The sequence below is a fragment of the Oenanthe melanoleuca genome, chromosome 6 (assembly GCF_029582105.1).
Source record: "Oenanthe melanoleuca isolate GR-GAL-2019-014 chromosome 6, OMel1.0, whole genome shotgun sequence".
Classification (NCBI taxonomy): Eukaryota; Metazoa; Chordata; class Aves; order Passeriformes; family Muscicapidae; genus Oenanthe; species Oenanthe melanoleuca.
This window is the reverse complement of record NC_079340.1, coordinates 19896983-19923667: the sequence shown is the minus strand read 5'-3', so window position 1 is coordinate 19923667 and position 26685 is coordinate 19896983. Positions and strand designations below refer to the sequence as shown.

General features: G+C 35.6%; 1 protein-coding gene across 3 annotated transcripts in view; it reads right to left on the bottom strand.

Moving 5' to 3' along the window:
• Positions 1–6408: 6408 nt before the first annotated feature.
• The window catches only part of IDE (insulin degrading enzyme), a 53554-nt gene continuing 33277 nt past the window's right edge, over positions 6409–26685 (bottom strand). For 2 of the 3 annotated variants that reach the window (XM_056495175.1, XM_056495173.1), the window contains exons 16-25: positions 24068–24178; positions 22696–22816; positions 21105–21196; positions 19624–19735; positions 18401–18568; positions 15338–15610; positions 13373–13434; positions 11923–11995; positions 10227–10294; positions 6409–9080 (exon numbers count right to left, since the gene is read on the bottom strand). In XM_056495175.1, the coding sequence (XP_056351150.1) occupies positions 8985–9080; positions 10227–10294; positions 11923–11995; positions 13373–13434; positions 15338–15610; positions 18401–18568; positions 19624–19735; positions 21105–21196; positions 22696–22816; positions 24068–24178 (1176 nt within the window). In that variant the 3' untranslated portion in view covers positions 6409–8984. Of the gene's footprint in view, positions 9081–10226; positions 10295–11922; positions 11996–13372; positions 13435–15337; positions 15611–18400; positions 18569–19623; positions 19736–21104; positions 21197–22695; positions 22817–24067; positions 24179–26147; positions 26293–26685 lie in introns of all 3 variants that reach the window. The other variant, XM_056495174.1, reaches the window with a different exon arrangement.

Below are 26685 nucleotides of genomic sequence, written 5' to 3'. Positions count from 1 at the left end.
CGGCCGCCCGCTGCCCCCGCCGGGCCCCTCGGCGTGAGGGGAAGGCAGAGCCGGGGCAGCCCGGGTGGAAACCCTCGGAAAGGCCGGGGTGAAGGGCACGGGCAGCGCCAGGGCCGGAGTGCTGGGGATAGGGACGTCACCACCGTCCTGCTCCTTGGAAAATACACACCGCGACTACTTCTGCGATTTACAAGTGATTTATTTTCTCTGATTAAGCATTTAAAGTTCCGTTTGGATTTTAATCTGTAGAATCGTACAAACAACGATTTTCCTCAGCGGAACGAAGGGAATAATTTTCATGCACAATGGTGAGATGCACAACTCTTCACATTGTTACAGGGAAGAACAGCAAACCTTGTATTGTATAGCACCAAGAAGAACTTTAATTACAGTGTGAAAGAAAGGTACCACAAAAGCTTCTTGTTTCATGGTAAATCATTTAGGCTGACGTTTTTACTCTGAAGTATACGATGTTTTCCAAGCAAAGAAATTAAGTTTCTCATTAAAAAAAAATTAAAATATACCCGTTTGAAAAACTTTATGCTTTCTAAAAATTAAGATACTAAATTTTACTTATTTTCTTGCATAGCATATTTTGAACTTTGAAACAGATAAGAAAGTCTTAACAAAAAAAAAAAAAAAACCAAAAAAACAAAAAAACAAAAAAACCAAACAAACAAAAAAACAATCCCCCAAAAATTAACTCTTCCTTTCCTGGTCTTTCCTTATTATAGCCTGGTCAAACAGCAGGAAGTAATTATTGAATATGTACAACTACATCATGAACATGAACATTCCTATGAAAATTTCAGCCTACAGTCCTGCTCCTGTATTAACTTAAGAGCTCAATATTTACTGTCCAGTAAGTCACTTCTACTTAACTTTCAAAAATATTTTGGGAAGTGCCAGCTCTAAAGACTCAACAAGCAACCCAAAAATTCATACTTCAGATCTTTCACTCTGTTGCATCATCATAAATAAAACACCCAGTTCTGTTATTAATTTCAAAGATGAAGAACTAGATGTGAAAGTAATTTCAAATACCTATGCACATCTGTTACCTGCAGGCACAGGTAACCAACCGGTTGGAAATAGCACTAATTAATGCACTATAAATATTGCAAAAGAGGAGATATAATTAAACTTCCTTTTTGACAAGAAAAAGGTAGTAACATGTAACATTAAATCAAACCAAAGGAAAGACCTGTTGAGTAAGATTTGATGTAGTTGCTGCTCAAGAAGATAATTTTATGGCTTGCCCAAAGCAGCTGAGATTGCAAGGGGCCAATAAAGGCAGGATTACTCTCCTCTCCTGATAGCTTTGGCCATTCCTACTTCCAGCAGCAGGAAGAAACATCACAAATTCTGCTAGGCTGCTGTGGGTGTGCTCTCCATTCTCATTACAGCTCCCCAAACTGGGCACTCTGTCCTGCAATACCAGAGCACTGGGACTGTGCACAGTGCTGCCAGGACATTTCTGGTATGGCTGCTAGGGGCACCTCAGCACGTTCAGTGTACCAGAAAATAGCACCAGCCTAAGTAGAACAGTTTAAGTTTACTGACTGTGGTATCCCTTAGAGTCTTATTTATCATCCACATAAATCGACACTCGGCTTTGATTTTGAGTTGCAGTCCATTTTCTGAACAATTGCCTCTACTGAGCTGCTGGACAACCAGATCTGTTAAATCTTTCCACACAGTTTTGAGAAGGTATATTATTTACTTCAGCTTAAGACAAAATGCCAGCTTCATTACACTACAAATGCATACTTCACTAAGGTAGACAGGCATTATTGTTTTACTGGCATGGCGTAGAGTGGCTCCGGGGGATTAGCAAGGCAGCTCCTCTGGCATCCTTGTAACACATCTCTGTCACAGATCTCAGTGACACCATCGCCAAATTAAAGCTCAGTCCAACAGTCTATGAAACTACGAGACTCTGATTATTTCTATCCAAGAAATAATGCATCCATCTGCATAGATATTTGTGTAATATTTCTATCCTGTATATGGATCTCAGATCAAAACAAAAACATAAATAATGTTACAAGACTTCCAGGACTATGAGCTGTTCAAAAGTTTTTAAGATTATTTTAAATGACTAGCCAAGAGTTTACGCCAAAACCATTGTTAATATATACATATTTCATAATCTAGGGCTATCAATATACAAGGCAACACATTTACTTTAGCTGTCAGGCCAGCTTAAGGATTTTGTTATCAATTATCCCAACTGCCTTTATTTTTTTGGTGTCTGTTGGATAGAGAATGTTGAGCTAATAAAGTCAATGAGAAATTCTGATAACTATTCTGTTGCTTTCAAAGAAACTTAGGACTGTTTAGACACTACAAGTTGTCCTGAAATTAAGTCTTGTCTTCACTCTAAATTACTCATCTCAACATTTAAAAAAAGCCAAACACGTATTATTAGCTGTACAGCGCCACATTGTGCATTGGTAGTTCATACAGAAACACATGACCCCTTTTCCCAGGAATTTATAATTTTTACACAGTGACATGACAGACAGACATGATTATCAGACAAGAAGTGCAAAATGGCATGCAATTTATATGCATTATCTTCCATTTCAACATTACTTTCATGAAGTGGTTCACAGTATGGACCAGCACCCCAGCTCACACTTACACTTTGTATATATTGAGCTTAATACAATCTTTTGCATTTTCACATTCATAGTATCTTTAACAATTACTGACATTTAAATTCAAGTGTACAATCCAAACTACAAGCATTCTTTATATATGCATTCTTCAAGTTACACAGAGCCTACAAGCTATTCCACTCTTAAATATTCTACTCTTCCTACTTCCAGGAAAAGGCTGCATAAGGTACATTTTTCTTAGCTTATTCACAGCAATAGAATCATGTTGTGCATACATCAGTAGATGTCTCCTGCTGCAGTTGAGTAGCACCTGCTTTCAAATTATTTCTGCAAGTTCTACTTGCTTAAATCTCCCACTTGGCTGAGCTCCAGCAGCAGTCCAGGGTGGCTCTCCAGGCTTGGACATACTGTAGGTGCCATCTTTGTTTAATTTCATGGGTAAAGCTTCCCAGGATTAGAAGACAAGCTCTAATCACAGAAAAAATATCCTAGGGCACACGAATGCTGCCGGCACACGGTGTGTGCCAGTGCTAAAGGGACACCAGTGACACTTTGGGCTGGTGTGACAATGGCAGTGTCTGCTCACCTCACCTTGGCCAGGGAGGTGTCACACAAGGTGAGATGAGCAGCAGCTATCTCTGCCTTTGAAGGTGACAAGCTAAGAAGCAGAACTAAACAATCAGCTTGTGGAGATGAGAGATCCAGTTATACATACAGATTCCTGTGTTCCTAAAATACATTTAATGCTGCAGAATTGTCACTATTACTTTATCTTCCTACAATCTTATCTGGCAATAATTTGTGAACAGAATTATTTGCATAGATTTTTTTGAGACTCTTGAAACTTCCCCCTTAACAGGTATGTGCCAGTGAATGATATGGGTATCTCTTAGTCAAAACAACTTCACTTGGAGTAATGGATTTTAAGAAATTGGTTGTTAAAAACACTTCTGTTCCTCTGGCCCTGCAGAACTGTTAGCAGGCTCAAAGTTACTGTAATGACAATAGGATAAAGTGAGGAGGTGCTGAACTTTTTGACAGCTGACCCACGCCAGAGCACTGATGGGCACTAAGCTTGTGAACTTCCCTGGCTTTCACATACATGCACAAATAATCATTTGGGTTGAAATCTGTCCTGCTAAACTTACTTCATTTAAAGCCAGTTGGAAAGTTTAAAAAAGACTAAGTGAAACATTTTTGAGGACTATTACTGTGAAATGTTTATGTATTTCTTGTGTTTTAAACTAGTTCCAACAATGCCTTGTCAAGTACATTACTTTAAGTACTATTCAGGAAATTTCTAAGATCTCTGTACACTAAAAGGCATCACATCTAAAATTTACATCTTCAAAGGGCTGCCTTACTGACATTTGCACACCCAGATTTTCTACATTCAATACCCCACAATACCATTTTTGCACATGCTCTGAAATTACTCAGCCATAACCATGTAAAATGCATTAGTATTGGCCTCCTACATCTGCCTGGAATTCACAAATAGCTCTTCTTTTTCTCTCCCATTACAGGAATCCATCCTTTACAGCAGACTTCATATAGAACATATGCTCTTCTATACACAACACAGTGTATAGTGGTTAGTTGAAGTTACCAAAACATCAAACTCATTTCCATTTTCTATTAGAATCTTCCCTAGCCTGTTCTTCCCACTTTCCAGGTTACTAACATAGGCTGAGGAGCTCGTCATTCCCCTCTATGGAACCTGTGCTGACTCTAAGTGCTCCCCACCAGAGCAGATGTGTGTTTGAGCCCAACGTACCACAGGACACCCAGTTCTGTGTGCAGGTGGAGGAGAGGGCTGGAAAGGGTCCTGAGCTCCAGCTGCTGCTCCAGTGAAATTTTACATGCCTTTGATAGTCACTGGGCAAGTACCACAATTCCTTGCTTCCCTTTTTGAAAAGGAAGCTGAGCAGACAGTGAAAATCTGTAATAGAAATCTGATGCAGAAGGAAACGCATATAACACCCAGTAAAGTGGTGGCAAACCCTCAGAAAGATGTAAAATTTAAGTTTAAAAACTTGGATGCTTCCCTCTGGAGTTTCTCAAAGGCTAAACCTGGTAACTTCCTTGCACTTGGAGCAGTATATCTTCCCCCATCCATAGCATAGTGAAGGAATTTAATTGGGAATTTTGCACAGCACCACTAAAGAAATTAGTCTTAGAAATTAATAGTGACAAATGCTCATGAGTGTGATGTCTACATCCTTTAATGCTGCACTTGGGCTTAGAAATGTTAATTTAGAAAGCCATAAATATTTTCACTCTTAAATTCTATTTAGGTGCTTGAGATCAAATAAATTGATTTAATTGTGACAATCTCCTGGGCCTTTGGCCTTATACACTTTTGTTCCTTTGAACTGCAATTCAAATTTCACCTACTATTTCCATTATATTCCACCCACAGCACATACATTCTTTGAATAGTAAATATAAATGTTTCAAATAAAACCCTTTCAGCAGAATCTACATAGACCAGGCTTCTTTTAAAATTACAAGGTACAAAAGGGGCCTGACTTTCTGATCTCTTCTGTCTTTAAAATACCCAGAGGTGCCTTGTATTACCAACAACATTAAAAACTGACTTGCAAACCAAGTATTTCAGAGCTGGATTTGAATATCACGTTAGGTATGAGCTCAAGCAAAGGCCCCTGTGTCACTGTGGGTGACCATGTCAGTTCAATGGTCACATACTGAAAAAACATGGGAAAAATATATGAAAATGTAGAAGATAATGGTTTTTCACTTTATAGCAGACCTACAGTAAAAGCATAATAAACAGCTAAGTAGGAGAGACAAGGTAAAACAGGATTGGCAGAATTTTACTTTAAAACAAGAGGTAGGTAATAATAAATGAAGTTAAAAAGGTATGTAACACTTTTTCCAGATGCTATAATTACACTGTGGAACACATTATCAATAAAGGCTGCTCACATCCAAGCTCTTAAATAATCTGAACAAGCTCAAGCATTTTTTAATGGCTAATAGTATTAGTTAAAGTAGATTTTGGATAACTTGATTTTTTGCAAGACAGTAAAGTCAGTAAGTCAAGATTTACACCAACCCCTAACAACTGGGAATGGACAGAGCCCTGATGCTGGGGACAAGTAATTTTCCAGATGGGCTGTTGGCATTTTCTTTCTCCCCTGAGAGTACCAGCCACTCTTCCCAATGAATGCCAAGGACAAAACCTGTCTCTCTTATGCTGCCCAGTGTCAGGTATTACTTCAAGGAGCCGCCTCAGAAGAGCAGGAGGGCCTGCTAACTTGTATCTTTATGCTGTCAGAATTGACATTATTTACTACTTTAACAATTACACCCTCCTAACCTTTTGAAACACAGTCTTTTGGTGTGCATAGAACAAAGAAAATGACCAGGCAAAGTAATTTCTCAAAAGCAATACTGTAAAGCTGCAGTAGACAAGATTCAGTCTGGTTGCAGCCATGCCATAAATTTACAGTTTCAGATTTGATAATTAAAATTCTGTCTTGTGCAAATATTTCTACCGTTATATTACTAAGTTTTCATACACTTAGAGGGCAACAGAGGTGGATCTACCTAAGAGGTGTGGGATGCCACACAGGGAAGTCCTCTGAAACTTCCTGAGAAGTGCCTGGGAACACTTCTGCAGCAATGCTATTTGGCCTAACTAGTCCAACTGGATAGTGGTAAATCACATTTAACGCCTAAGAAAAAACATGCACAGACTGATAGATGTAACATTACCAGTATGCAAAAATTAAATGAAACAAATTAAGAACTCCAAACATTAAATTCAGATTGTTTATTGTAAACAGAATAACTCTAGCACTCTGTCATACTGGCTGTGTCACATGCACCCAATTCCACATCAACTGCTTAAAATAGCACTTGCAAAAATTACAGTTATGTAATAATAATTTATGGTTTCTTACATAAACTAATTAACAAGCACTAAAATTGAATTACAGTGTATTCTAGGTAGTTCTTTATTGCTTGTAGACACTGCAGCTTTGGATCCATTAAAATGAATCCATTAGTATGCCTGAGTTTATCAAAATTTACTGCTATATCAAACTCAGAAACTGTAAAATGCTGGAGAACACTTAAAAGCAATTAAGAGTTGTTGGAAAAACTACATGGGTTTCCACATCCAGTCACGGAACTCTGAAGGTATTAATTTTTTCCTCTGGAAAACATGATTTGTGAGCTTGTGTTAGATACACTGCTATTCAAATTTATTTATATCATCTGTTAGGAGTTGATAGTACTTCCATGAATATATATATATTTATTTATTTTTACACGCAATAGGAGCCATTTCATTGTATTCACCATAAGAGTGGTATGTTTAAATACTAAATCCCAAAATATATATTTTTATAATATGCTGTCAAAACTTTTAATATATATAATACAAATACTTTTACTAAAGGAAAACTATAAACAAAAGTGAAATGCAAGAGGGCAAAAAGCCTCATGTGAAGGATCTATGAAAAATGTAAGCAGAGACATCTTGACTGGTTTTGTTTAGACTGTTTTTTCTCTTCATCAGGCTAAAAAAAGATGCTAGTGGCCTTCCTTGGCAACAGGTTACATCACAAACTCTCATCAAATTTATTAAAAAGATACTGAAATATGTACTGTTAACCTTTAAAACAACTTTTAAATGTACCATATTTATTCAGTTAGAAGAGACTCTCAAATAAACTCAACTTAAGGCCCTTGCCCTGTCAAGCATTCATTTAATTTGGCCTCAGATCCAATGTAAGAACCAACACTGATTCAATCACAGAACAGCCCTATTGACTCTACCAGGATTCTGATGTTTGACACGCATGCCTGTCACATCAGGGCATTACTTCCAGGCTCTTCTAGTAAGAAGCAAATTCTCACTAACACCTCTGATGAGCAGATTTTGTATCTTCAGTGCTTTACATACTCTCTTCTCTCTGAGTAAGTGCTATCTCCTTTATGTATTACAGAGGCAGGAGAACTGAACGCTCCTACCTTGCCTTTTCCTATTTGGGTGCTGTCCCAAGCACAAGACCACTCTGCAGAAGTCAGTAAAGTTGGTGAGGACAGGACACCTCATCTTGTTTTATCATTTTGCTACATTATGGAAAAAAATATATATCTATATATATATATTAACATTATTTCAGCATAGTTCTTGATCCTTGAGTTCTGCATAGCCTTTTTCCCAGAAGTAGAAGCAAACCCTTTGTGATGTAACCTGAAGTACAGGCTGTGCTGTAGCACTGCGACCCCAGCACTGCACCGTCCCAAACACCTTCCTGAAGGACAAGAAGGACCCATACACATATCAAAATAATGATATATCTGACTCATTAGAGAGCCCCTATTTAACCTGTTCTTGAGTAAAGAACTAGTGTGTGTTTAAAGTTATTTGCACTAATGAGTGCTTTGCTGGACTGAGACCAAACATAACAGGTGAGGCAAAACAGACTGAGTTCTCCATCAGCACATATACAACTGAAAACAAAAAATGACACCAAATAAAGTATTTGATATACCAAATGGACAGTTCACAGTAATGCTGTAAAACTGAACAGGATGTTGACAGTATCAAGAGACTGGGACAACACTTCTGGTAACAAAAATAAGATGCACTAATAAAGTGTTTCCAGCATTTTACTAGTTTTAATATAAAATGTCCCCAAATTTATATAGAAAGATTAAAATCATACCCTTATCTTCAATTATTCTCATTAAGACAATTCTCTCATCTATTACTGTGTTGTCAAATTTCCTTTTTTTCAGCCCCACTGGTCTTCATAAAACTTAAATAGAAAATATGTTGGTTGCATTAAGGATCAATTAAAAAAGTATCATTCAACATGTCACTTCAAAAAAATGTGAAAGTCTCTATTTTTAAGAAAAATTGTTGTCCCCATCCCAAAAAGGACTTACTTATCTCACCCCCTCCAACTCCCAATAAGATAATTATTGGGATACTAATGGTGTTTTTCAGGAGTAAAAAGCACATTTCAAGCAACTTTGTTTGCTCTGGAGAGTTATTTCATCAAAATGAAAATCTGAAGGGATATGTTATTTTAAAAATATACTGCATCTACAAGTTTTTATTATTATTATTATTGTTTCAGTTGATTTTGGTTTTTAACAGGTTGTCTGTAATATAAATGACACATGACCACAACTGATTTTTATATACCGTCTATCCCTAACACACAGCTAATGCCAAATGAACCAAGAAGGAATTTGGGACTTTCATAATGAACAGAACCATTTATCCCAATGATCTTTAATAATTTTGTTCATCACGAAGTCCCCTGAAACCATGTCAGTACTGATCATTTGCATTTCTTCATCCATTGGAGCTCTTCACAGTTTTGCAGCCATGAAATTGATATGTGGTTTCACCAGTGGGAAGAGCGGCAGACTGCGCTTGAATTCTGTCATATTTTCAATCACACTTGGCTGCAAAGAAGCGCATGCAAGAAAAAGTCTGCTCAGTATTTTCAATCAGAAAAGTGACAAATTCCTTGCTTTTCATTTTAACTGTTGCTTCAGCTACAAATAAATGTACCTTTCTTGCTCTTTTCTGCATTAGTGATTCATACTTCATTATTACAAGAACCTCCAAAATACAATGTTATTTCTTATGAAACAACTGCTTTCATATTTACATAATTCCAAATTTACATAATTCCAAAGAGCTATAATGCAGTAAGTGCATTGCTAATAATGTCAGAATCTCTAATAAATGCAGAGCTGATCTCTTCATTTTCATTCTACTTCTGAGCACTCCACCTATCCTTTGAACATCAGAGTAAGATCATAAACACAATAGCTGTTCTATACACTATTATTTTTAGATGTAGTAACAAAGTAAGCTTCTAATATTTCAGTCATAATGACTAATATATCCCCAAACTATTCACACAGAAATTTCTACCCATGGCAATTATTTCACCTGCAAGGTCTGATGAAGAACACAGTTAATTACCTGTTGGGACAAACACTGTCATCCTTCAAGAAAATTCACTGAAGGTCCAGTAAGGGCCCAGTGCTGTCCTATCTAACCACAGAGAAATCTGTAATACTTGTATGAACAGAATTTGTCAAATTGTTTCCTCCACAATTAAACACATTGACAGGAATGTCATTAATATTTTAGGCTTTAAGACAATGACCAATTAGTTGGTTTTGTTGTTGCTTTTGGATTAGTGGGTTGTTTGGGTTTTTTTAAACAAAGATGATAAATTTGTTGATGCATATTCATCTCTCTCTTGACACCTGATTTATCTGATCATATACTATCAGTATTTTTAGACAAAAATCATCACAATCCAGATATCCAGTGCAGTTTCCTACTATTATTAGCTTCCGTTTCAGAGGACTAAAAAAGAACACAGGTAAATGGACAAATGGATAAAAAGAGCAATCAGGAAAATCCCCATTGTTACTGAGGACAAAAATACATGTAGAAAAGAGCTAAAACATCAGCCCCATGACAGCAAGAATTTCCAGAGGCCTGTTTCTCCCCTTTAAACTTGTATTTAATGATACAAAACCTCTAGATTAAGAAGGGAGGCTAGGATTTTTTATTGTGTCTCTTTTTACCTGTGGTAGTGGTGGTGCTGGTGCCAGGTTCACGTCATTTTGGCATGGAAATTCTCCAACAACAGGGCCTATTTAACATCAGCAAAATTAATTTGGGACCATAATTTAATTACTACGTTTTACATAACTGATTAAATGTTTTCTCTTATAAGACAGGTATCTAAATAAAGCACCTTTATTTAAATATTTAAATTTTAAAATTTAAAGTATCACTAAATTAGCTATTATAAACATTTTGCTTTTCTATTCCATGTCTGTCTTTAGAAATACAGATATTAATCCATTATTTTATCTGAAAACATGAGCTGAGGCAGTGGCTTTTATTCATTTTACTAATACATAAAGAGAATGTAGAAATAAAAATTGCTAACTTGTTGATCAATCAATACTGAAAACTGCTTCTCAGTACAAATTGTGAGATCAATAGCAAATGCCAGTGGTACATACAAGAGCAGTGTAAGAACAGCACATCATGTGACAAGGACAAGAAGTGTAGTTTCTCCAGGTACCAAAGATCTGGACAGCAACCCCAAGTATTCCCTGCCTATCATCATGCATGTCCTACTCCAATTACCCCAGGACCTATTTCTGAATTTCTAATCTCTTTTTTTCTTCATGGCATAAAAGGGACCAAATGCCAGATTAAAAGGTTTAGGAATGGGAGTTGTTTTAGGACTTGTTAGGTTGTCTTGCAGGCTCACCCTTGTCTTGGGAAGATACCATTGCAAGCAAACAATACCCATTCTGGAAATCCAGCTACCTCATTATAAGAAGTCTTCTCGAGATAAAGAAAAGTTTTAGTATTTCTACTTAGCAATTAGCAGTCATGAAAACTAGAAAGGTGCTTTGAAGCAAGCCTTCCTAACTCAGCTGCAAAGCTACAATTTCTACACTACCATAAAAATCAACCCTTCGTGACATGCACGCAGAATCTGCTCTTCTTTGTACTACAGAGAAACCTTAAATATTTTTGACTTTGCAAACAAATGCATGTTGGAATTTAAGTCCAGTATAAAATGGTGAAAGATTTGCAAACAAAACCTTAGAAGTTCTTCCTCTCAGTTTATTCATATTAACCAGAAACACTTCTAGCGTTTTCCTTCTTGAATTCTAAAATGGAACAATCCAGTTCAGAATGCACAACCGACCTATATTACTTCAAAATAAAACCTAAATAAAAGTTGGCCTTCTTAAGTTTAAATAAAATGCTTGACATTCCCAGAGGTTTTGGGTTTTGTTTGTTTTCCTCTTTGAGGGTGCTAGAATGCTACTGTGGACATTCATTGCTTGTCTGGCACAAAAAATGCTCACACTGGATTGGTAACTTGAAATTCTAATTTTGGGTTGTTTGGGGGATTTTTCCTCTGTAGGACTATTACAAAGTTTAATGTTTGTTTTAAAATACCTTGTTGAAAACAGACAAGATATTTTAGGATCTACTGTTCTATTATCAATAAATTTCAGAATATTGATAAGCTGAAATACTTGTCTAAAAAAAAAAAAAAATCAACAAAAAATCTGAAGCACCCATGTGAAGTAAACCTCAAAAAGCCCCACTTTTTTTCCTCTGAAAGGTGTATCTTCTCCAAAGCTGAATTTTTCTTACAGTGGATTTGTATGATATAACATGGCTATCTGTAACTATGACTTACTGGAACAGGAATTGATTAAATATTATATTCAGCACAATACTTACAGGAATCCATTTCCCTTGCAAGGACATGTACTGATACCTTGTGTCTTCTGGGAGCATCTATTGCCAACAGCACCTACAGTAAAAAAAATCAAGACCTTCAGGTGGTAGGAAGTATCCCTTAGACATTATAAAATAGTAAAAAGAATGAGAGCATTTGAATTTTAATTTAAGACTTAAAATGAGGGATTAATTTTAGGATATGCCTTCAAATATTATTAAATATCATCTATACAGTACTCCTGAATTATTTTACAATCAAGTTAAGCACTTCATGTATTGCTTGGAACTCAGAAAAACTGTAAGTAACAGAAATTCAGTCATTAACTGTTAATAGTATCAGGAATGCAACCTAAAATCTCTGCAGAATTTTCAATCCCTAGCAGCCTTCTGGAAGCACATCACCCTGAACACAATCATTAAATTCAGCTGGACTAGCTCATCAATCTAGCCTGTTATTTCTGCTCTGGAATGCTGGATATTCATGTATTGAGCACTGGTGTAAGTAAAATAGTATAGATTCCTACAAACCCAGAATATGCACACTTGTTCAAGTTATCTTTTATTAAGCAACATGTACTGAAATTCCATTACTAACATTGCATTTGCTGCATAACTTCACATATGCTACCGTACTATTAAAAAAATTAAAAGTAAACAACTCTCTCTGGCCAAGAGAGGAAAAAAGAAGACACACACATGCCCCATGCTTCTTCATAGGCAGAAATTTTTCCATCCAATAATAAATTCTGAAGACATTGAGCTGATCTTATATTCCCAAGAGCTCCCTGAGCTACCAGCTGCTCCATAAGTAATAAAACTCCATGAACAATTTGCAATATCGTGAAATACCATTGTCTATTACACATTACAAAGCAGAAAGAATGATGACAAATTATTTTTTAATACTGGTGGGGGGTGACAGGGACAGGACAGGGACACATTTCAGTCACTTATATTGGATATCCATCTGAGTTAAAATGTACAATTACTGCATCATTATGCTGTTCCTTTGCTCTGCTTAACCATTAGAGGAAGAAAAACCCTAGTGATTTACAGTGAACAAAGCTTTAAAAATATCTGTTTCATTCACAATACATGCCCATAAAATCAGCTGAATCACTGACTGGTTGGAGAAAAAGATAAAAGAACAAATGTGTAATTTTGGCCAGGCTAGGTCATAAATCAGCACATTTTATATCCATTAAAAAAAGATAAATGAAACAAGAATAAGTGCTAGCAAGGGAAAAAGCCAAAACAAAACCCTATAATTCTGTGCAATTTTTACAGTTGCTATTACACTAAGTAATATTCAGGAAATAAAAGATACTTGCATCCATTTCATCCTCTACCTAAAACAGGTGTCAGTATACCCCTTCAGAGCATGCACAAATAAGATTCAGTTGCACCTCCATCTCATTCTAATAACATTTTAGCTGCATGACTAACTTACCTTGTAGAACTGTATAATGTCATCCTTGGTCAGGGTCTTTAGATAAGCCACTTCAATGTTATCTGCTCAACAATAGTACAAATTAGAGTAAGCCTTCAGATCACAGCAGGTTATTAGCATACTGCTTTTACAAGGTATACTTCTTTCAAATTCAGATGCTGTATTCGACTGCAAATGAAAAGCTTTTCATTGTTATCTTTCAAGTTAATACTTGCTTCACTAAAAGTGTCAGTAGAACCTTGGCGGAAAATTATACTTCAGTAAGTCTATTTGATTTGACTTACTAAAAAAATGCACATTTGAAGAATACTGATTGCACTGTGGGATATTCAGTAGTTACAATAGATATGCCTACTTGTTGTGTATTATCTTCAACTCAGTTACACATTTCTAATGCAGACTGGTCATAGATGGCTTTTATTCACAGGTAGGAAACAGGATGGTAGGACATGCTTTTATAGAAATGTTAAGGAATGGTTCCTACATACCCCTTAAGAAGTAGTCACACCTTTAAGATGTCTGGGGACAATGTGTTTCAGTTGCTACATTCCTTCATATTAATTAAGCTGTCATGGACTAATCACCTAATATCATTGCTTCTTAAGCAGAAAGGTTTCTTGTAGGTGTGCTTGCTTTTCTTAAGATTAGCAAGAAGATCAAGGGAGAAACACGTGCAAGAGAACAAGCAGCCAACAAGCCTGTAATGCAGGCTGTAATTAATATGAAATTCTATATAGAGGAAACAAAAAAAAAAAAAAAAAATCAACAATACCTAGTTTGGAAAACTAGGTAAAATTTGGGAGAAAACAGTAAAAGTAGTAATATTAAAAATGTACAAACAAATATATCCTTCCACTTCTTAAAGCTGGAATATGAATTCCAGATTTTGACAATTCTAGTAATATTAAAATCATTAATGATATAAAATTACTAGTGGGCAGAGGGGAATTAAAGATAGAAAAGTCAAGGGAAATAGTAAGTGGGATTTAGACATGAAAAATATGGCTACACTCAGCAGTAAGAAATTCCAGAGAGATATTGATCCAATTATGGTATAAACATCTATACTTAAGGCAGAGGAAAATCAGACTATTTCATCAGACACACAAAAAAAAGTACTTGAAGTGGTAAGTTTCCATGCCACTTCTTCTGCTCAGGCATGAAACCATGTCACTCTCTAGACCAAGCTGGATGACAAGTCAAAACTCTTCATTACTAAACATCTCAGTGAGTCATTGTGAAGCAAAAAGACTGTATTTGCTATAATGGAAAGCCAAAACACATAAAGCAGAAGAGAAGTCACAGAATACAGAATGAGTTTGATGGAGGAAGCATATTATGCATGAAGACAAAAAATTACAGCTGTGAATAAGAGTCGAGACATGAAAATGTTAGGAAAAAATGATCTGTACCTAAACTGATTTTTTTTAATGTTAGAAACTGTATTACTAATGTGCTTAACTGTATTAGTAATGTATCTCAGTATTTTAAAAGATTAAATAAATTTTAGAAGTGTTTTAAAAAAATATAATTTAAATATTATGTAGGACCACACAGTAAATAATTGTCAGTCCAATTATTAGTAACAACACCAGAAACTGGATCTCATTTGGTCTCCTACAAACCTATAACCTTCAAAGCATCATAGATGAAAAAACCAAAAAATTAGTGTTTCTTCAAATCCACTCTAAGCTGAGACAACTTGCACATTATTTAAGATATCTGCTGTTGTCTCTGCCAGCACTCCATCAAAATAACTGCACAATGCAAAGAGAAATAGGGTTCATATGAATGTGTGTACTGGCAGGAATGTCAGTGTGTATCTGACTGCATCTCAGGGAAACAGTAAATTATGTATAGGCTAGGTAGAAGTTTAAATTGTTCCCAAATGAATATGACACTCAACAGTCACAAATGCAGCCAAACTAGAGCATTCAGTTTTAAAGGAATTACCGTTTGTCTTACCTCTGTCAAAGTTATACTGCTGGGAAATGATTTCTCCCCAGTATTTAGCACATTCTGCAGACAGCTTCTTTGGTTTGTCTAGACGACGAATTGCTAAAGCTTGGATGTGTTTTTGGAAGGCCTCTTCTGTCATGTCTTCTATGCATTTCTCCATAGTTTTTAAGAATGCTTCAACTCTGCTCTCTAAATAGTGTGGTGGCTTTTCAGATTGGATAATAAATCGCAGTCCTTGGATGCCATTTGCCCGACGTGGGCCACTGAACACAATGTAACCTTGGCAAAACAACAAAACAGCCATAAATTAAAAGTAGTTCTTTGTCACACTGAATTTGCCAAATGTGGCATGTTTGGCAGGAATGCAGTGCTATGCTAACTTAATTCTGTGTTATAAATAAAATAATGAAGGTTTTCAAAATATGCCACTGTATTTTTTTTGAACATTTTTATTTCACGGAGGTCAATATCAGTTTGGAGGGGGAGGGGGCGGGGGGGGAGATGGGACGGGGCAAGGAGGAGATGGAACAGACGAAGAAAAAACAAAAGCAATTCTGTCATCAGGATCAGGTTACCAGAAATGAAGCTGTACTCTAGTGCTTCATTAGACTCAACATTAGAAATGTATTATTTTTTCATAATGTCTAATCTGAATTCTCTTTGCTGCAATGTAAGACTACTTCCCATTTTATCAGCTAGATAAAAAGTATTATTCCCTTCCTCTAAGTTGCATTATTTTCTAATCTGAACAACTAATTCTTTCTTCAGTCTTCCTCCACCCTTTTAGTAACAAATCTATCACATTTCAGTCTTTTAAATGTTATTTTATAGTTTTCTTACAGTTTCCTGATGCTCATATCAAAACTGCTTACAGTTTTATTTCAGGGTTTTTATCTGGACAATTTAGAAGTATTCGTGTGAGTGCATCTTGAACGCTTCTATTTATACATCCCAGCATTTTACACAGCAGCATGACACTGCTGATTTATATCCTACTTCTGATCCACTGTACCCTGCAGAGTTTTCTACAAAATTGCTACCTAGCCAGTTGCTTCCTGGCTTGTGTCTGTGCCATTGGTTGTTCCTGCCAAACTGTTCCTAACAAACTGCATCTTATCTTCATTCAAGTCATGTTTCCAAAATGTCAAACTAATTTTAAATTCTAACTCTATCTTCCCACACACTTGCAGCCTCTCCCAAATTAGTATTATCTGAAGATTCAGTGAGTATCCTCACTCTTCTATCACCCAGAATTCTGATGAATATACCATGGAATACTGGATCACAGCAGAGCTCTGTAGAACACTGTTATCCAAATGAACTATTCTCTGTTCTCCAGCCATGACCTTCCAAAGTCCCAAGTCCAAATGTGTAGTTCTTCCACCTAGGTACTTCAGGAACCTCAGTCACCTTCTATGAATTTAGAACTAGCTTGAAAATTTATTCCATATTTTCCTGGAATTAGAATTAAACTGACTGATCTATATTTTCCCTGCTTTTTATCTTTAGTTTTGTTTTTTTTTTTAAGGAAACATGTAGCATTTAGCTGTGTTTATCTTTCCAATACCCTATCATCCACAAATTTTCCATTATAAGATTTCTAATTCCAGGATTTCCTAACTTTATTCTTTGGAATAAAATGCAGAGTTCATCACACTTTAAACTGTTTAAAAGCTTCTAATTTACTCTGATTAATCTGTTATTTTCCTGTTCAAAAGTAAGACATGAACTTTGATCACCAGTGTTTATTTTGGAAGTCATCTGGCCACAGTTGACATTTTAAGTGAAAACTAACTAAGTCATCCTGAATTTTCTGATGATTTGAACATTCTGATTTTAATGATGTGAATACTTTGATTTTTTTCCCCATCATTGCCAACTTTTCTCCTCCACCTTCTCATACTGCTTTACCATTTATTGAAAGAATTCTTATTACTACTTCTACTGTTTAGCAAACTTCTAATTTTTTAACTTATTTTTCCCTAAGCTTTCTCAGAAATCTTACTAACAATTCCATTAAGTTTATTGGATTTTGGTGGTATTTCTATTGTCTCCCCTCCTAAGTCTCATGAGCTCTGTTATTTGGCAATTATGAAGTGCTGGACTAAACCAGTTCTTCCTCAGTTTCCCCTCTCTCTTTAGCTGTTACTTCTAACTTCTATACAAAACCTGACACCAGCACATTTCAAAAACCTGTTAAATAACCTGGGTTCTATCCTATTTTCAGCAGGTATATAGATAGTTGAAATTCCTAAGATAAATATTGTATGGGTGGTTCTGCTAGATGCTCACGAAAAGCCTAATCTTGCCTGACATCCCTGGCAGTCATCACACTGAAATATTTGTCTGCCTCTCACCTTTGGAAAACCTGTACTCCTCCTCACCAGTATTTCAATCGTGTGAGCTGTCACACAAAGTCTCTGTCTCTCCTTCTTACTATGTTTGGAATAACCTCACCAGTTCTCAGCCTTACTCGTTCAGGTAACAATTATTTGTACTTATTGGTGAACAGCTGTAGTCTTAAAAAGCCTGAAATGTATTTAGGTTTTCACCAACATGGCAGCTTACCATTACACACACAGCAGTATTTCGATTATAATTTAATTTCAATTATAATTTAACAGTTGGACTCGGTGATCTTAGAGGTCTTTTCCAATCTAAATGATTCTGTGATTCTGTGAATCATGAAGTGCACCTAGAAGTAGGGTCACAAGCAGGAAACATCAAACTACTACTGATTCTTTAAGATCTAGAAATTTAGGGAACTGATCCAATCTCCTTTTGGTAAATTGTAATACGAAGGTTTCTGTACAGTGATCGCACTTTTTAAAGTTGGAGTTGATTTCAGATATTTCAGACATCTTAAAAATCATGCCTGCTTGTTTTTATTTTAGACTCTGTGCACAGTAAAGTTTCTTTGAGTCATCAGCAGTTAAGATGATTTACATTTACCAAGTGCCCTTTAAATGGCATTCACTAAGCAGGGAGAGAACACCTCCTCAGGTCTCGTGTGAGGGCGTGACTGTGACAGCTCGCGTGTCACAGACACAGCCACCCCTGGGAACTCACCTAACTGCTCCTGGGTGCGCAGGGTGTTGAAGCACGGCTCCGAGATAATCTGGCAAAAGAGCTCCAAAAACATATTCTCAGAAGTGCTCTGCATGTCTGTCTGGTAATATATTTCAATGCCACAGTTGTTATGAACTTCATTTCTCTGTTGATATACAAACCAACCTCCTAAAAGACAAAATTAAAACATTCAAGTCTATGAAAGTGCACATTCTTACTGTCCAAAATTAAAAAGATAATGGTCTAAGGTTTGTGGAATGGAATTATTTTAAGTGGTTTAGGACTGTAAAAGCAGAATTTCCACTAAGAGCATACTTTTCATGAGACAAGAAAAAAATTTATCATTTTACCATCAAAATGTTGCCACTTGGAAATCTCAGCAAGTAAACTGAAACTGGCTGCTTCTCTACAAGCAAATGCTTTTGGAACAGCAGTAAAAATCTGCATTGCCTCTACTATGTAAACAGTTTCTAAAGACAATCTGCCAGAAATTATTATGAACATTAAAAATAATTCAGCATTAAATACCAACAACTTCTTTTGTATCTGGTAACTTGCATGGATGATCAGCTATGGGTAATTTATCTTGTCTGTATAGCTACATATGTCACCACTCCCAGCAATACCTTAAACCTCCTTTCATATAAAAAACACTTCACCATGGAAGTAAAAGCATACAAGCACTACAAGACCAAAAGAATTTGTGTAAGGAAAAAAAAAAATTAATTGTGTAAGAGCTTTTCATTTTTCCGAAGACTTATTAAGCGCAATTCTTAATGGTCAATTAGCACACAGAAAGGCTCAAAGAATGGTGTTTGTTCAAATGTATATACTAGGTGTAGCAGAGAGTGGGGCAGGACTCTTATTTCCATAAATTATAACAAGTGACTCGGAACTGAAGTGCCGAATTGAACGATCATAGAAGGGCTTTGGGTTGGCAGTCACCAAAAGATCGTCCAAGTCATCCCAAAAAGTCAAATTTACATATATAAATTAAAATGAAATCAAATCAATTGTCAAATATTCTAGAAAGATCCTGTATTAGTACATAATTTTATTAGTAAAACCACATCCTAAGTATATTTCTGAAATTTAAATTTAAAATAACTTGAAGTTTAACTTCAAAACACATTCCTAGCAGTAATATGCATTTTAAAATGTTGTTAGCAAGGAGAATCTCAATTTAATGTGTCCTAAATATCGTAAATAAATCTTTAACTTACTGTCAGGAAGCTGCACTTCTCTGTACCTAACTAGCTGACTGGGAAGGAGTGGTTTTGTATGAGCATGCTCAATGAGAGTGTCCTCAACCATCTGCATAATTCCTAATGCAGCCTGGAAAAGAAAACGTAAGAGGATTTTTAATGATCATTAGTTATTCTGTATTTAACAGTAAGATAAGACTTTTCAATTATTGATGGTACTGTTGAGAGAAAAGAAAAAAAATTAGGATAATAGAAAGTAGGGATATTGTAATTCAATACAAACACAGTAGAAGTTAAGATGAGAGAATGTGGGAGTGAGGTGCAAGAGCTTTTTTGTGTCTTCTATATGTTTAAATTGTCTACATGTTTAACTACTACTACTTCTTGCCAGTGCTTCTGAAATTAAAGCTCAGTGGGCTCTTTTCTTTTTTTTCCACTTTCCTTCCACCACTTGATGTGCTCATCTTTCAAACTGAGAATGAGATACCTCAAATTATGTTTGCAAATTAAATGGCATTTCAGTAGATGAAAATTTTAAGAAAACAAATGGTTATGGTCAAGGATGCATTTCATTGATGTGTTGGTGGTAAGACCCATTGCCCAAATACTTTCTTTTATTTGATGGATTACAGTAATAATTAAAAAAAAAATAAAGACTGAATAAAAATCCAAAGTCATTATTTTTATTCAAGGATTTAATCTCAATAGCTTAATCTCTTAAGGGTTATGTGTTCTTGTAGCCTGCACACAGAAAATTACACGAACTTGCTACAAAGTAGTTTTGCTTGAAAACTAAAATCTCTCACTCTGCATTGCCATAAACTTACAACTCAAGTGGTTTTATCAAAAACAGCTCCTGCTAGTAAGCTATCCCAGAGGTGTTCTAACACAGAATTCTATAAACAAGCCTCATGATAAAAGAATGCAAAAACATACCAAAAAAGTACTAAAATTTCTATTGGTACATATATTCAAATATTTCTTAAGATTTCATATGCCAATACAAACTGTTACTATTTTAACAGAGGACAAAACAAATGTTTTATGAATTTTACTCCCCTGAGAGCTGACACTTGGCTTTTTATGGTCCACCATTCCTGTTTAGCTATGTGCAAACTACTTAATTTGAAAGGATACAGGATTCTTAAAACTTTGCTATTTATTCTGAAGGTTTTCAATGAAAAAAGCAAGCTCTGCAGCACATCATTCCTTTTGGAGCTTGATCACAGTAATGATAAGCAACAGACTTTCAAATACTTAGATCCTAAGTTGTTTTTATTAAATTTCCAAGAGCAATATGGAGGCAGCACTTAGCCTAATAAAGCTAAAGTGCAAAAAATTACACCCTCATACTCCTATAAAGATAAAAAAAGTACAAAGTTAAATTATGAAATCACATTTGGCAAAACTGCTTCAAGATCTGCAAAGATTAAACTAGTGCTCCATTTTTATGTTGCTTTTAAATGAAACATGCTTTATTAAGAAAGTATCAGACCAACCTGTTTTGTTATATTGCCATGGAGAAGAGCTTCGATGTGTAACCGTGACAACAGCTGTGCTATGAAGGCCTTGAGACGGGGAAGGGTGACATCTACAATAGATATTTGGATAGTTAAATCTCTCAAATGCATATTTAAACTATGAAGGACCTAAGCCTAAGTCATCATTGGATACAGTGCATTTGTCAGAGGAGGAGAAATTTAAAGAAGTGAATCTCTTCTTAAAAATGCAACATTGGAAGGCTTCCAGGTCTAAATGGCAGCACTCATCATATAGCTTATTTCACTTAGAATTCACATGCTGTCTTGACCCAGATTCAAAAAAAAAAAAAAAGAAAAAAAAGAAAAAAATGAAAAGCTGCCTTTCCAATCATGCTGAACAAACATTCATTCTCCAGAGAAAACACTTGCAATCATTCAGGTTGTGCTCCAAGGAAAAGCCTTAGTTATTTACTAAACAAGCAGCATGTAGTTTATAATGCTCAAGAAAGACTCTGCATTTACCATCCAGACTGAAAAAAGAACCTCAACTCAAATATAGTGTTTGATAATAACTTTGGAACAAACCATACACAAGAAAAATATTTTGGCAATATATCCTAGAGGACACATGCACAACACATACACACACATTCTATCCAGCCTGTCCTCACAAAGAAGTTTTCATATATATAGTGCAAAACATAGTTTAACATATACAGTCAATGGAGTAAGAGGGAGGATGGTTGGATGGGGTATTTATGGATATATGTTCTGAATCAAACCTCTCAAACAAATACAGAATCCAGGCATTCTTCTTGAAAAGAATGTCAGTGTACTCCAAGACAATATTACAAGACATTTTGCAAACTCTCCCAGGACAGTTTTACTGTTTGCAAATAGTAAAGTATAGGTAGGGAACAGCTATTACTACAAACATAGAATTACCACAGAATGGCTTGGGTTGAAAGGGACCTTAAAGATCATCTAGTTGTGACACCCTGCCATGGGCAGGGACACCTTCCACTAGGCTGGCTGCTCAGAACCCCACTCCATCTGGACTTGAAAAATCACTTAAATCTCTTAATTCAAAATTTCTTCTTCCTTCAAATATACTGGCGCGTCTACTTTGTGTTAAGAGCCACAATGGTCTTTATTTCATTATCTACAGAAAGTACATATTTTTTCTTTATTAGCTACAGTTCTTTATTATCTACAGAAACATAAGCTAGGATTCCCTGTCAATAGAAAAAACAGGTTTGGACATTGGGAAGTAGAATGCAGACACACTCCAATGTGCCTGTAAGATGTCAACTAGGGCCAAAGGATTTTTCCAATGTTGATTAAGTACTGGATTCATCATATCCAGGTTCATATACCTCCAAACTTAGTAAAGTTTTGCCTGAACTTTTACCTGCAAGTTTTGCCATTTGAGGCCTTTTCCATGAACTACTCTATTTTCTTGAAACTGGAGGGCAAGTGCAGCACAACCAGCATCAGCTCAGGCCTCTTACTGCAGGGGCTTCTCTTGAATAGTGAGCAGAGTTCAAAACAGGTACCTTCAATAGTTAAGTAATTTAGGACAAAAAATAATGAAGTAGCAGAGCATTACCATCTAGAGCTTCTTTTAATTCATCTTTGGTCCAAGCAACTTCTGTCATCAGGAGTCGGAGATAATACATTGCATGCTGGTGAGGCTGTTCAGCCCTGAAGTTGTTAAGTGATCTCATGTACTAAACCAAAATAATCAGGCTCACGTTAGAAATTTAGAAACAGAGTTCTAAACATATTAACATTGTATGCTCAAATTTGTATCAAAAATATACTATTCAGATACTGAAAACATTCTCTTGCTTGTTTGAACTCTTTAGAAAATTGTGTTATATGACCTTAGTAATAATGCAGGCTTCTGAGCCTTTGGATTAAGCAGAAACCATTAAGATGGTTGAAATGTGCATAAAATCAAACTTGTCCATAAAATTAATGCCTAGAAATTAAATTACTGTAGTTAAACAAGAATTTAGATCAAATTGCTCTAGCCAGCAACTGATCTAAATTGATTTAAATTATATGATGACTGACTAGTGGTGGGGGAACACTACTAACAGAAAATGTGTTTTTCTCCCTGTCGCCTCCTTTGTCGGTTAGACAAAATCTGGAGCATCTGGAAAATTCTCTGCACGTTTTGCATGGATAAAGGAGGTATGAGAGAAGAACAAGAGAGCTTCTGCAAAAAAAACTCCTTTCTAGTCCAGCTGCACTTTTACAAAATAAGCAAAACCTCTTCCTTCTACCAGAGAAACTGGAAAGTGCAAACTAATAGTTTTGGCAAGCTGGAAGCATTTCTGGTGCAGGAAAAAAGTAACTCATTCCAGGGCACATTAGTGACCAATAGCAAGCCTCAGGCTGCTGAGGATGTATCCCTCTGTCTGCTCCAAACAGAAGCCAGAAGTTGGTATCTCCCTTATCTGTTCGATAAGGCGACATGGGGAGAAAACTGCGATCTCCCCAGCTGATGTAACTTCTAGAAATCAGCATGTACTAAACCAGGCAGTTACCCTTGCACCAAAGGATCACGGCCCAGAAGCCAAGACAAATCTGCTGAAATGTTGCAAACTTTTTCAACACTTTCTCTCCCTGTTCATCTATTTTCCACTGAAAGCCTTTCCCAATTCCAAAACAGGATATAAAGTTAAGTTTTGCCCCTCCATCCCCCTACTTAAAAAGTAAGCTGTGCTTCCTTGATACATCATAAGAGAGACTGACTAAAAAAAGATTCCAGAACCAGCTATTTTTAACCAAAGAATGTTATATACACAACTCTGAGGAACTCAAAGCCACAAAAAAGAAAAAAGTCCCACTGAAGTCATCTGAAGTCCCACTATTACTCTCTATTTCCATGCGTAGCCAATCCTCAGATCTCCTATCAGATCAATGCATTCAATTTTCAATTACTCCAAAATGTGAATTTCTCATGCACTTACTGCTTCCTTGATAATTTCAAATCGCTTTTCATCGATCTCAAAAGTGGCCATTTTCTCAATGATCTTCTTGAGCAAGATATGTTGCTTGTCATTATAACCTTTTACAGAGAGCTATGGAAAAAGTGCATAAGTTGCTTTAAATGTGGAAGATAAAAGAATAAAACCATTACCAAGTCTTGTACAATTCAGTGAGCAATACACTTTTCAATACTTACGCTAAATTCACCGTTACGGAACATTTCATCATTCTTAAGTTAAATCCCTTTAACCATCAAAAGGTAACTAACTGACAAATATGATTTGGCATATTTGCACAGGAGTTCAAAATGCACAGAATTAATAAAATTTCATGCTGGTGTAAGCAAACTGTACTCAGAATACAGATTTTTTTAATGTTTACAATGTTGAGTCTTGGAGTACTGAAATGGTTTTAATCTAGGTTTCTAGGTTTCTCACTTTAGTAACAACGTCTGGAATCACAGCCTTCCAAAATACTCTCTCCAATTTACTTTTACCCTTGGTTCATATCTATGAGGTTGATCAAAGAATATTTATGTGGAAGTAAGCAATACTACAAAAAAAGAGTGCTATAAACAGAAGCATACTTATAACCAGGATGCTGCTGAGCTGAAACATCAAGGTAGTCATCCTGGAATCGTAATGATACTTTGATTTGATCATACATATTTTTGAAAGTATAAATAAAATAGACTTGCTCATTTAAAAAATAGCATAAAACTTTAAAGCTACTGTATTATTTCATCAAGCTACAGAAAATTTCTCTGATAAAAAAAGGCATTAAAAGGTCTTTTTTTGCAGGGAAAAACTTCAAAATTTGGTATCTCGAACAAGGAATTTGATTTGATTTGATTTGTACAGTTTAGCTAGGAGTAAAACTAAACTTTAGAACACAAACCAATAAAGAATTCTTGCTTTTCAGTAGGAAGAATTTTTTTGCTTTGTAGTTCCTGAAATATAGATGAATAATGAATTTGAAGAAAAAGTTACCATAAATGGATTTATGACAAAGGCTGGTATCCTAAATTAGCATAGGAACCCAAAGTGTTCAACAATTACCATTGGTGACTTTTCAGAGTAGCATCTGCCCTTGCTCAAAGCATCAGTATAGTCATTAATAAGTTATACTTATTAATTATAAAACTTCTCACAATACAGAAAATATTTAAAATAATATTTAAAACATTAAATATTTTAAATAACTATGACTAAAAATGAAGACAATTACACACTTTTTAAAAAGAAATTAACCCTGATCACAGAAACATCAGCAAGCTTTGTAACTGAGGATAACCATTGTTTGCAATAAGTCAGGTGAATGCAAACAGGAAATCAGATTTGTGTTGGATTAAAAAAAAAATGCAGCACTCTCTCAAATAGAAAATGTTAAGACAATATACAGTCCATTCTTCTACTAAAATGCTTTGGAAAGTAACAATACTACAGGAGATTTCAGAACACATTCTAGCATATAATGGTGGCTAGCAAAAGCTTTTAAAAAAACTTCAAGAGAGACTACAAAAATCTCCTATCATAAATCTCATAGGAGAAGCTGAATAAGAAATAAGCACTTATCATAATACCAGTATTTACCAAGTACTGCCAGCCCTTTACAGCAGATTATAAAGCACTAGATCAAAACAAAAGAAAGAGCTGTAAATATCCAGCATTGCATTCTAATGAACACATGCACAATCCATCTCCACAGCTCACTACAGTAGAATTAGAGAATTATAACAAAATCTGTAAAGTTGAGGATTCATTCAACAGAAAGGTTAATCTTTTTATACACAAACCAGCACTAATACTTTCCAGATTATCATGCAAGCAAGTAAAAATGTGAACTAGAATGCAACAATTGCACTACAAACGTTTACAAGACACTTCAATCTTAAACAGTACTGATTGAAAATACAGTCTTGCATTGCCTTTAATTCATGAGATATATGCAAGGAAAAAAACCATTAACCATCTCATTTAGAAATGCAGAAGTCAAATGTTTTCTCCAAGCTCAACAACTCCCAAGCTGTTTCATTTCCTCCTGCGTTCTTTTCTTACTTACAAGTATTGCATTCATTCCTGATGCAATGCCATAGACCAAACCTGAGAGGCGTGCTGCATATGTATACTCTTTTAAATCATCCTTCAATAACCTGATAAACAGGTATGTCATGTTGCAATGGAGAGGATCAGCATAAATGTAGCGACTAACAAAAAGAAAAACAAAAGAAATGCTTTGATACCTCAGGCAGTGACAAGGTAATGGATGAAGAAACATGACTGAAGAGTATGTATATGCAGCCTCATGATCAGTAGTTCTTGAACAGGAAAGCAGAAGTATACTATTTATTTAATAGTAATCAGTCAGAAAGTTTTTAGTAGATATCTGACCAATAAATATGTAAGCTTGGATTAGGGTTCAGGTTTTTTTAATGGAGGAATAAATCTTAAACTATTTAATTTCACAAATGATATAAAAATAAAGAGAATTTGCTGAATGTGAACTAAAAGACTGTTGAAGACTTTAAACAAAATTCAACTTAAAATTCAAATCAAAGAAAGGATGGCTAATAACCAAGATCAAAAGGACAAACAGCCTT